The 11,374-nt window shown below is 36.4% G+C and overlaps 2 protein-coding genes across 10 annotated transcripts; one reads left to right on the top strand and one right to left on the bottom strand.

Annotated features, from left to right (window-relative positions):
• Positions 1-517: 517 nt before the first annotated feature.
• On the bottom strand, positions 518-11,319 carry LOC110859734 (DNA-binding protein P3A2). 5 transcript variants are annotated; one of them, XM_035859816.1, is made up of 19 exons: positions 11,042-11,319; positions 9,331-10,001; positions 6,836-6,973; positions 6,705-6,729; positions 6,542-6,625; positions 6,300-6,472; positions 6,188-6,233; positions 5,943-6,115; positions 5,757-5,859; positions 5,584-5,687; positions 5,312-5,500; positions 5,004-5,141; positions 4,757-4,941; positions 4,614-4,680; positions 4,387-4,470; positions 4,182-4,256; positions 4,043-4,105; positions 1,828-1,890; positions 518-1,758 (listed from the first exon to the last, which is right to left on the bottom strand). In XM_035859816.1, exons 3-19 carry the CDS (start codon positions 6,914-6,916, stop codon positions 1,543-1,545), a joined length of 1,869 nt encoding a protein of 622 aa, XP_035715709.1. In that variant the 5' UTR covers positions 6,917-6,973; positions 9,331-10,001; positions 11,042-11,319; the 3' UTR covers positions 518-1,542. The 5 variants fall into 5 exon arrangements, with proteins under 5 accessions (XP_035715709.1, XP_021964398.1, XP_021964399.1 ...); XM_022108706.2 differs by lacking the exon at positions 9,331-10,001; XM_022108707.2 differs by lacking the exon at positions 9,331-10,001 and having other exon boundaries at positions 4,052-4,105.
• LOC110859737 (sarcoplasmic reticulum histidine-rich calcium-binding protein) lies at positions 3,944-8,414 on the top strand. 5 transcript variants are annotated; one of them, XR_004837139.1, is made up of 6 exons: positions 3,954-4,126; positions 4,193-4,352; positions 4,431-4,518; positions 4,599-4,709; positions 4,773-4,937; positions 5,009-5,199. XR_004837139.1 is itself a non-coding variant. In XM_035859818.1 (2 exons), the coding sequence occupies exons 1-2, from the start codon at positions 4,692-4,694 to the stop codon at positions 8,339-8,341; spliced, it is 921 nt and encodes a 306-aa protein (XP_035715711.1). In that variant the 5' UTR covers positions 4,597-4,691; the 3' UTR covers positions 8,342-8,414. The 5 variants fall into 5 exon arrangements, 2 of the variants coding, with proteins under 2 accessions (XP_035715711.1, XP_021964403.1); XR_004837140.1 differs by having other exon boundaries at positions 3,944-4,126; positions 4,599-4,704; positions 4,773-5,199; XR_004837138.1 differs by having other exon boundaries at positions 3,947-4,126; positions 4,773-5,199.
• Positions 11,320-11,374: the final 55 nt, after the last annotated feature.

Below are 11,374 nucleotides of genomic sequence, written 5' to 3'. Positions count from 1 at the left end.
TAGTCGGTTTGCGAGATATCCATCCAGGCATAATAATAATAAGTGTCCGTCCATTGTTGTGCGGGTACGTTGGCTTCATAAATTTTAACAATTGGTAGCACAATGCAGAATGAGAACTTGTTTGCCTACAACAACAGTTCTAATATAACAGAAAAGGTATAGGAATGAGTTATGACAAATGTTGAGAAATGCTGAAAATTGCGATATTATTTTGCATCATGTAAAACCAAAATGATACGACGTGTAAAACTCATGGAAAATTATGGAGCCGGATGGACGGATGGACGCATCATCAATGTGATTCAGTATAAATCCAAGTCTGTGGTATAAATACTGTAAAAACTGCATCTCGTCTCAACTTGCCTCATCATTCCCGAATTAATGATGATATCATTTCATGGTGTCATCATATCATCATGATCTTCACAATTTATTTATTTGGACTGCAAGGTTGTTGTTTGCTCTTTTTCAGTAAATGCAAGGATGAGAAAGAAGAGTGCAAATTTTGGCGTAGTAGTTAACTTTTAAGTATTTTATTATTAATATTATCAAATTTTTGGAGACCCTGTAAAAGATGGTAAAAATAAAATAATTTTTTTAATTCAAGAGATAATTACGTAACGCGTTTTCGTACATTTTACTTTATTGATTTTTCAAATACGGTCCATTTAATTATTTATTATGACTTATGTATAATAAACAAATCTCGGACTTAACTTGTATTTTTGTTTTGTTTTTACTTTTCCTTTTCCTACATATTATTGATGAAAAAGGTTGTTGAGATCGTCTCACGATAGAAATAGAATGGTATTGGTAATACTAGTAAGTTAACCTATAACTTATTATTATACGAACAAATGTAATTGTACTTGTCCACGCACGCATCTTATTATTAAATACGGCTACACAGTTATTTATTAGACAGTCTCTATGTGTAAATGACTATTCTCATATGACCGAGATAAAAAAAGATGAGATAAGGTATAGTAATAACAATAAGGTTATGGTTTGGTAGGTCGGTGTTTTTCGACAAGTTTTTACTTTGTTCTTATAAATATATAACAGTATATGGTAAATAGCAACAAGAAAATCAGCAATTATATGATGGTAAAATTACGAGACGAGAATAAACTAGGTGGATAAATAATCAGGCGTAAAATACTGGACTAATGTTTAATACATATTATGTTTTTATACACGAGTAATGTACACACGAGATGAAAGGGCGAATATAAGTAATATAACGAACGGGTAATTACAATTCGTATAAATCTAAACGCACAAACCGAAATAATTAATTGTCAGAGTCGTAATAAAACTAGAAATATAAAATATTGCATTTCAAAAAAATATTTTTCGCTTCTCACTTAAGATCGGTAATTTTTACTGTATTGTATTTGTAAGCACATTCTGAGAGACGACGACGTATGAAAATGACTATTGTTGCATGCTCACTCGCAGTGGTAGTAGTAATAGTAGTTGGTACTTGGTAGTACTTAATATTGATTAAATTCTTGGGATTGGCAATGGAACGAACAATGACTAACTTTCACCATTTTCCATTTCCACGTCCTGCTGCTGCTGCTGGTCATCCCCTTGTCCCCCGTCGTCTTGTATCACTTTGCTATTGTTATCGTCGTCCTGCTCCTCCTCTTGGTCTTGTTGAGATTCTTCCCCTTGCATCTCGTGATGGACGTGTTGTTGGAGCTGGTGGTGGTGAGATTGTTGGATTTGCTGATGATTTGTCACTTCGGCCATCTGCAAATAAGATGAAATTGTGACCAAGCAAGATGAAGAAAGTTCATTTTGCTGTTTTAGTCTACATACCATGATAACCTTTTCGTGGTTTTCCGGTTTGAGAAATTCACATATTTGGTAGATTTTGTCACCCTAAAAGATATGCAAATATTAGAACGCGTCCAAGTTTCTAGTCGGGGCAATACCTTTACTCGAAGTGTTTACTAACATAACTTACGTGGACCATTAATGAGCTGTCGTGCACTTTTCTTGTTTACAGATAAAAGTTTATTACTAATTTCTGTCCCATAAATTAACATATAATGAAAGGTCTACATTGAATATATACGTATATTCATATATAAAATATATAAAACAAATGAATATAACAAACTTTGACAGACGGTGTGGTGGCAAACTTCCTTACAAATTCATAAATTCAATTTGACAACCAAATTCTCTCTTTAAAAATAAATCAACTTTCTCCCAAGAATGCTCATCCAAATATGAAGAAATAACTTCTTTGTTGAGACAATAAGGATGAGTGTAAGCAAAAATAGAATGGAAAGGGTTTCTCAGACGGAAAAGATAAGCGATGAATAGACCAACATGAAGATGAGCTTCCATCTTCTTCAAGGCATCTTTCTCCAGACCAATTTCTTCTGTTGTCTCATCAGTTTTTCTCTTTCGTTTCTTTGAAATTTTAACAGCACACAGAGGGACCTTCATTAGTTTCCCAGTCCCGTATTCCTTCTCGTAAGCGACGACGGTGTCTCGGATGTTACCTATAGGATGAGTATCGCCTCTGGAAATTGTCTGACCACCGTAAAAAATTTTATCATCACACACTATGTAAAGAGCACCGTGGTTGTCGTCCAACAAATCAACAAGTTTTTCATCCGTCCTTGCTCTTCTGCCGAATGGGAATGTTATTTTGTTATTTTCCACTTTTGAATTACTTAATCCAGTTAAGTGAAGTTTGAATCCTTGTTTTTCCATCTCTTCTATTAATTCCGCCTCCAGTCCATTTGCCAATGACACTGATGGAGTTGTGTACTTATATTCGGATGGATTAAATAAGGATTTCAACAGAGCCACCGTCTGCCAGACCGCCAATTTCTTTTCAGCATCACCACAAGTGTTGAAAAACTCGGATCGTGTAACAATCCCTTTTGGTTTTTGTCGTTGAGAAAGCGCTTGAGTCGCATGATCTTTTTTCTTATCTTGAGCATAGTTGAATTTCATTATCATGTGACCCAGCTCTGAAACTCCAGCTTTCTTATGTATGAACTCGTAGACTGCGAATCCTTCAATGGGACCCTTATGTGTGAGACATTTTGGCATCTCTTCATTCGCCCTTGCGTTAGTATGAGAGAAACAATCTGAGGAATAAAACAAAATAGTTATATAACCAGATAATATATTATGTTATTGTTCTTATTAGTGAGATTTACCTTCAAAAGTACAGAGAGGCTCATAGTACGTTTGATTTGTACCTACCCGTTTCACGCATAATTGATCGGAAATTCTTGGCCTTTTTTGTCCAAATCCGACTCCACACTTCTCTTTCCATACAAAATGCATTCCAGTATTTCCAATAGTTAATCCAACTTCTCCTGCTGCTTTGATTTTGGCAATGGCGGATGCTTTCTCCTCCGATGACAGGGGGATAAGTTCTGGGGGAGTAGCAACCGGTGGGGTGGATTGGGAGAGGACATCGGGTTGACTATAAATAAGATCCTCCGAATTCACTTCCACTTCGACTGGTCTGGCTAATTGATAAAAAGCAGCCTTAATTTGATCAATTGACCCACCCCCTCCGGCGAAACTTCCTATACTTTTCATTTTTAATTTGCAAAATTCTGGTGCTTGACCTCGAACCTGAATGTTCTGTCTATGAGGAGGTGGAATCTCCATTGAAAAATCTAAAAGTGGTAGAAATCAAGGTTAATTAATTGTACTCAAATTATGGTTAAACTCTTCCACCTCATACTTACCTTATCTTATCGAAATTACAACTTAATTTGAATTTCTGTATTTCGTGTATTTCTTTCACTGTTATCTAAATTATTATTACTTAGCCGAGAAAATTGTGAATTTTCCGGGAGAGGAGAAGGTGCAAGAGAAAAAACAGCAGTTCAAAACTTTCCCTCAAAGTGCAAGTCCTAACTAACCCCAAACATAAGAAAGCTGGAGAGTGAAAGCTATCTTACGTGGACCACATTATGAATTGGCAAAATTATTTTTGGTACAATTTTTCATAGTTTTGGAAATTCAAAAAAGAGTGTTAAATAATATTTCTTACAAAGCACACCTGTCCATTAGCGTTCACGTGGACGACTTGCGTTTGAGTTGGATCCCCAGTTAACTAAACAATTTTAATAGAAAAGTATGTTTCCATACTATTAATTTTGCTACTCACTAAAATTATGCGGTTAACTTACCGCGCTGACAGGTATAGCCGTCGTCTCGCCTTCAGTACCGGGTTCAATTTTGGGCAGTACCATAGGTGACACGACCTATATCAGTTCAGTTATTACATGATTTTAGAATCAGAGCTAAATAGGATCACAATTAAGGCAACATGGGCTAAAGCGAAAAAGAAAGTATATTACGTAATTAAAAATCTACATATATAATAATACTCACATTAATTGCACTATTAACTGGAATGAGTCGTCCTTTCCTCAAAGGAGATTGGACACTAATTGGAGATTCGACTACGTATTTTGTCTGCGGGGAGGAGGAAGTGGAGGAGGTAGTAGTAGCATCAGAAGAAAGGTGAGAAATAAAATATAAAAAATAACAAAACATATGCACATAAGAAAAAAAATGAATAAGCAAATAAGCACAAATTGTAGAATGACATGGGTTACCTGTAACGTCCCATCGGACCCATGTTGTGCTTGGATTGAGGAAATATTGGCCACCACAGTTTGATACCTTGAAATAAAATGTGTGACGGAGGTAAGGTGAGTGAATCTCGAAAACATGTAAAAATAAAATTCGTGAAACGTACATGTTGGATGGCATAGGGACGCTAATCATGCCCGAAACCGTTACCGGGTAGACGTGTCCGTCCTCTCCGGTCAGCATTATTTGCCCTTCTTGACCGGCTAGTGCGGCTTGTGCGACTGAGTTTAGGTCGAGCGTTACGGGCATATTGTCTCCGTCGCCGCCTTGACCATCACCAGAGTGTTGTAACTACATCGAAATTACACAATTAGTTAAATGATTTCTAATGATAATTAAGTAATGTCACTTACGGTAGCAACTCCCTGAACTTGGGCATGCGTTCCATCGGGTAACTGGATATAAGAGTTGGAAGGATCGACTTGGATAATGGAGACGGTTCCGTCAGGGTTACTTATCGTTTGTAAAACAGTGGAGGGGAATTGATGCACCTGATTAAATTAATTATGCACACCTAATTAGTATAGAAATTAAATAACATTAATTGCACAAAAATGAGATCAAAATAAAAATTCATAATTTATAAAATGAAAAATAAAATAAAAACTGCAACCAAAACCCAAACTACAAAAACAGAATTTGATTTTTGAACAGTTTTTACCGGAATAGTTTGCGTAATAGATTGATTTTGAGATTGCGTGGTGGTTACGACTTGAGTCGTGGAATTGTTGTTCATGGTGGAAATATTGATATGGGGGCTTGCCTTTGGGATTTTAACGATTGGGGGTTTTATATCGTGCTCGTCGGATTCACCGTTAAACACGGGTAACAGATCTTCCCGACCGTGATACTACGACAATGAGAGAAAAATATCAGTGAATTACGATTTTCTTAAATTATTAAGTCAAGAATTTTAAGAATTTTCAAACGTACCTTATAGCAATTAATTACAATTTGTCGTAAAGCGTGCGTCCATGAAACCTTTTGTTTTTCGTCCTCAGTTCTTGCGTCCATTCGTACATTTGCCCAGGGTAAATCTTGTTAAATAAAATAAAATCAGCACCCATATTTTGATGACGATTTAAAAAATAGTTATTTCTATGTACCTTGTGGCCACCAAGGGGGTCTAGTCGATTCTTTGCCCCAGCCTGGTTTCCCCCTTCCCGTTGAGTATTTGAGCATCAGTGGAATAAATGCTCGGAGTTGGGCCTTAAGAATATATAAAACAAAGATAAATTGCAAATTCACAATTACATATTTTAAATAATGATTTGTTAAGTGTTTCAATGTACCTGTGTCATTTTTTCCACTGGAGTGGGAATCCCGTCGATAACTAATGGGGGCAGTTCATGCAGGGAGGGATCTTCTGGAAGAGGGGCAGGCGCATGTTGAGCCAGGGAAGCTTCTAATTCTTGCATAACGACAGGCCGTAAATTTCTTATGACATCTTCTAAGGGTTTGGCACCTAAGAAAGAAAATACGATTTTCGGTCATGTTCTCTTAATACTTAAATTGAAAATTGTAATAATAAGCTCACCGAAACATTTAAAGCTGTTTTGTGGTTTGCCTGGGATCGCGACAAGCTTGAAAATGAGACATTGACGTAAATATCACATCACAACTATACAATTTAAATTTAATTTGAGTACCACTACGGCTTGCATCCCGACTCGAATCGTGAATTCGTCTATAGTTTGTCGCAACTTTCTCAGTAGTCGTGTCTGTTGCCGTTTTCTTATTGAGGGGTTTGTTTCAAACTGATGAGGTCGTTTACGTTTTTTTGCTGATGCGATTGCCATACTAGCCGCCATCCCAACGGGCCCTATGCATGAATAAATTACAATACCTTAGTTTAATTTTCAAGTATACATAATGTTTCGAATTAAAATACCTGCAGCAGCAAGTTGGGCAGTAACTTCGTCTTCCATCGTGGCTGACATAAGGTCATGACAGTCGGCAAATGACTCTGAATCATCTATGAAATAGTCAAGAAATCGGAATTAGCAAGACTCAATGAATTTTTCTAATTGTATGTATGTATATGAATGCAATACCTGACATTCCATCGTCATCGTCATCCTGTTAATTTAAAAAATATCAATTACACTAATGGTAAGACTAATATCAAGACTACATCCATGACTAAAAATACTTATTACGTAATCTGTAACAAAAATTTACGTACCAAACCATGGTCATCAAGATTAGCAGCAACAGAGGGCAGCAATGCGACCGTCGACGCGTCGTCCCCGTTCATGGTCACCATCGGTCAAAGATTTCCCAATCAGTCGGTTGCGGTCAATAGTTCAACAAAAGTTTGTATCTGTATCAAAAAGAGTACAAAAGTGCCGTCAGTCAAGTGATGCAAAAGATTTCATATGTTTTTCACATTTTGCTGAAAGTCAGTTAACATCCCTATACTTACATGCATAAAACCGCAATTTTCACACATGCTCAAATGCATCATTAACGGAATTACTTATGCAAATAAGAGTACTTCTATACGGGAAAAAGTGTTGCATAAATGAAATTACGACGAGGCTTTGAGTAACACGCATTATTAGAAACTGATATTCCACATTACAATATTATCATTTGATAACGGTCTGTCGAATGACAAAGAGTTGAAGGATTTTTGTAAGATTAAAAATGCAGTACCAAATTCTATTGCTGGTAAGTTGTGTAACACCATTAAAAATCACCTACAAAATGCATATGTATTACATTTACATCAAAAATTCTTAAAAAGTTCGATTTGTGTCTAAAATCTAAAACTACATATTTACAGACGACCCTACTCTTTTCTCGGGGACAAGTCATGCGAGCAGTTCCTTTCATTTCTGCCTTTCTCCAACCACCGCCGCCACTCCAGCAACGCCTACGCCCCCATCTCTCCTATCACCACCACCCCAAATCCCCGAATTACAATCTAACACCGAAACGGGAATCATCATCGTCTCCTCCTCCTCATTACGCCAACCAGATTACAGGAAATGGGAATAAGCTGCAGGTGACAGCTACAAATATTGCACGCGACCAACGCCAGCTCTACCCAGAAGAACCCTGCTACTACGGTTATTATTGTCATGAACAACAACCACCTGCAGGATTCAGCAACAAAAAGCCGGAAGTGGGCAATCCCGGATCAAATTCAATCACAAATCATCACGACCACGAAGAAAATGATGATACGGATAATGATGACGACTCTTATCATCAAGACCACGATGCAGGTCACCGCGATAGTGACCCCAAGGTCAAAATCTTTCTCCTCACCCCATTGTCTCCTAAACAATTGCGGAACCTTCTTCATCATCAAGAACCAAAGCATTCCAATCACGGAGAACACATTGAACATGATTATCCGCACTATCGTGCGTCAAATGAGCAGCAAAGATTTTACCATCGTCCCCGATCCGACATGTTATTGTACGACTACGCTCAACTTAAACATGGTCAAATTCCCAAATATGGTAATCACCACCACCCTAATCACAGGCAAGATTCAAAATCTCTGTTCGGATTTGATGATGCAAATGGTAACAATTATGCTCCCACCATGTTGTACAAAAATTATGAAGTGAGATCACCCAGCAAATCTCAGCATAATTCTTCTTCTTCTGACATCTCATTAATGTACGCCCCGAGTATGAGCTATGGCTATTACGGCGTGGGCGGAGGTGGTGCTTAAAGAAAAAAGTTGAATACCACGAATTTTTGTAAAGTTGTGCATAGAAAAAATAAAATTTTATGATTTGGCTGCATATGAAACTTCATATTTACAGAGAAAATCGGGTATTCATCAACCCGGATTATGTAGATCATGATGAAGTCGGTGCTGAAATATGTAGTTGAAACTGCGCTTCATGTTCTGGCCAATCTGCTCCGTACTTCATATTTAAATATTAGACGCATAGTTTTATAGGTTAACTGGTTACTTACTTATTCCCTCACACTCTCCTGTTCCTAAAAAAGATAAGGAAGGAGAGAGAGTATTTTATATGTGGTTATGTAGTTTAGACGGATGCTACATACATGCTGGTTGGTGTTATTTATGTTACGAAGTCTAAACTATGGCATAAATGTGTGAATGGATGGATCGAGTCTTTTCTTTGGTTTATTAGTGGTTTGGTTTGGCATGGAAAAAATAAGGCTGCTTGTGGCAGATGTTGATTTAAAAAGTGTATATAAAAAGATACACACGTGCCCCACTCTTGAAATCTCAACACGATGTAAACTACATACTGTGGATGATGTACATGGATGCATTAAAAAAAATAAGTAGGAACCATTGTCTGCATACTACCCGACTGTGAACCGGACTCACCTGCTGGGTTTAGATGCCCGGATTTTTATAGTGGGATAAGGTTTTATCTACTTGTATTCAAATATAACTATTTGATTTTATAAATGCATGCGAAACAAAATATGAGTTGATGGAGGCACAGCAAATAGTCACAAAGAATAATTTATTATTTCTTAATAATAAAATAACGCCTTAAACGTGGTAAGAAAATCGAATGTGAATTAATCAGATTCTAAATCAAATCAATAATAATTATTGATTTATTGATTTAATTGAAATTATTTCAATTCATTTTTTGCAATAATGCCTCTACTTGCATTATAACCTAAATTTAAGCACTTTCATTTACATATAAATTTACATATTTTTTTTACCTGATTCTGACTGCCTGTTGAGTGAGAATAATATTTTTTATGCATTCGCTTATTTTCACGGTTGATTGCTGAATACTGGTTATTTTTTGCTACACGATCACATTATTGTATATTTTACTTGACTAAATCAAAATCTCAGTGTAAACTAGTCAATTTCAATCTAATCATTACATTAGTATAACAATGACAAACCACATCACAATCAAAATAACCGAGCGATTTCGTTTATTTCACCCTGTTACTTCTTATACAATAATTTCTTAAAATGGTAAAATCCTTCCGTAATAAAAAATGTGTAGTAAAAAAATTCCAAAAAATTGGCAGTTCTGTCTTTCCCCCTAGTTTCTTGTACCTCTCGAGTATTATTTTGCCGAATATTAGTTAAGTTTTGTTAGTTGTAAACAAACAATGGTAAGAGGAACAAATTTAAGTTTAGCCCGACGCATGAACCCTTTAAATGGAGCCTACACGCCGTCGTCCTTAGCAGCTCGATGGATAAAATCAATAATAATGAAGAACTTTCTCCGCCCAGTCCGACCTGGGTCCGAAGGATACCCGAATCCGGGCATTTTCATTTCCCCGACCCCCGCAGATCTACCCTCCACACGCTATTATTATGTAACAGCAACACATACCATTCTCCTGGAAACAATTGTGGGTAGGGGTGTATTCTGGAAAGTGCAAATATTCGGGTGAAAGAGGAATCAGAAAGAAAGTCGTCTCCTGAATGAAATGATACAGATTGAAGTCACCAATGTAACAAAATGTCACTCTTTCTCTTCTTGTCGAACCGATTTTGTAATATAATGTAAGTGATGCAATGTGGAATTGTACCACGAATCATGATCCGACAGAGTGACACGACGACAACAAGGGAAAAAATGATTGAAATTTGATACACTTCTCAGAATTTGTAAGACAAAGCCAAACTCATGTTTTATGTATGGATTCTCTGCGACTATTAGTTTTACTTGTTTGTCACATTTTGTAGTATTCCCTTGTGTAATTCGTTTGCAGAAAAATAAATGTAATTTTAATTTGATTGGGTGGAATTCTTCTATTCCATGATTAATGATATTGATTTTGATGGAAGGAGAAAGTGCAAATCATGATCACGATCAAATTACGGCCCGTAATTTCTCTGTCTTCTTTTTTTCGGCGTATTTCACTTTAGAGTGACAAATTAGGTTTGACTTTCTCCATTAAGTTTTCCATCATGTCATTATCTCGCTCAGGCTGAGAATCGATTTCTCTTTCAGACATTACATTTCTTTTGTCATTTCCTAAATATGAAATATCAGTAAATTGATTTACTCGACATTTGACTTGAAACTAATCTAATCGCCGTTAAGTCAACGTCATGTCGAGTTTTAAGGAAAATTACATCTTATTCTCGTTATCTTTTTCTTGTAAAATTCCATCATCATCATCATCATCATCACCACCACCGTTCAAAGTTCTCTTTACAAATCTGTAAAACTTTTAAAACTATAAAATTTGTACTAATTTACCTTCCTAACTTTTCTTAATTTAATAACAACCGACAACAAATAATGTTATAATTTGTTATTTATTTATCAATATTTCTTTCGCATGGCTGCCGCTCTTTAATAAAATAACATGTGTAAAAGAAAAACCACGGCTGCGTGTAATGATAGTGATATTCCTGCACCTGCGTAACATTTTTAGATGGAAATAAATGAAAATCTACCTGTGGTTGGCTTGTTTCCTCTGAAAAGTGTCTCGTCTTGGTCCAAATCCATCCAGGATGAGAGGTCAAGGGTCAATTTGTTCGTCACTAAATTAAATTCTTTCCCAACCAAGAGATTTATACACTTCCCTACTTTCTTTCACATTTTACTCATATCAACAACATCAGCGGAGAATGCTGTGCAATGGAATATATGGAATACAAGTTGTATTATACAACCTTTAGCAGGGTTAGCTTCTTCCTAGTATTTTTTATTTAGGTTACAATACCGCGGGTGGGGAGCATCCACGATTTTTGGAAAAATAATAAATTCCTGGGAATAAATCGGTCGGA

This window comes from Folsomia candida, unplaced genomic scaffold (genome assembly GCF_002217175.1).
Source record: "Folsomia candida strain VU population unplaced genomic scaffold, ASM221717v1 Fcan01_Sc028, whole genome shotgun sequence".
Taxonomy (NCBI): domain Eukaryota; kingdom Metazoa; phylum Arthropoda; class Collembola; order Entomobryomorpha; family Isotomidae; genus Folsomia; species Folsomia candida.
This window is presented reverse-complemented; position numbering and strand designations above follow the sequence as displayed.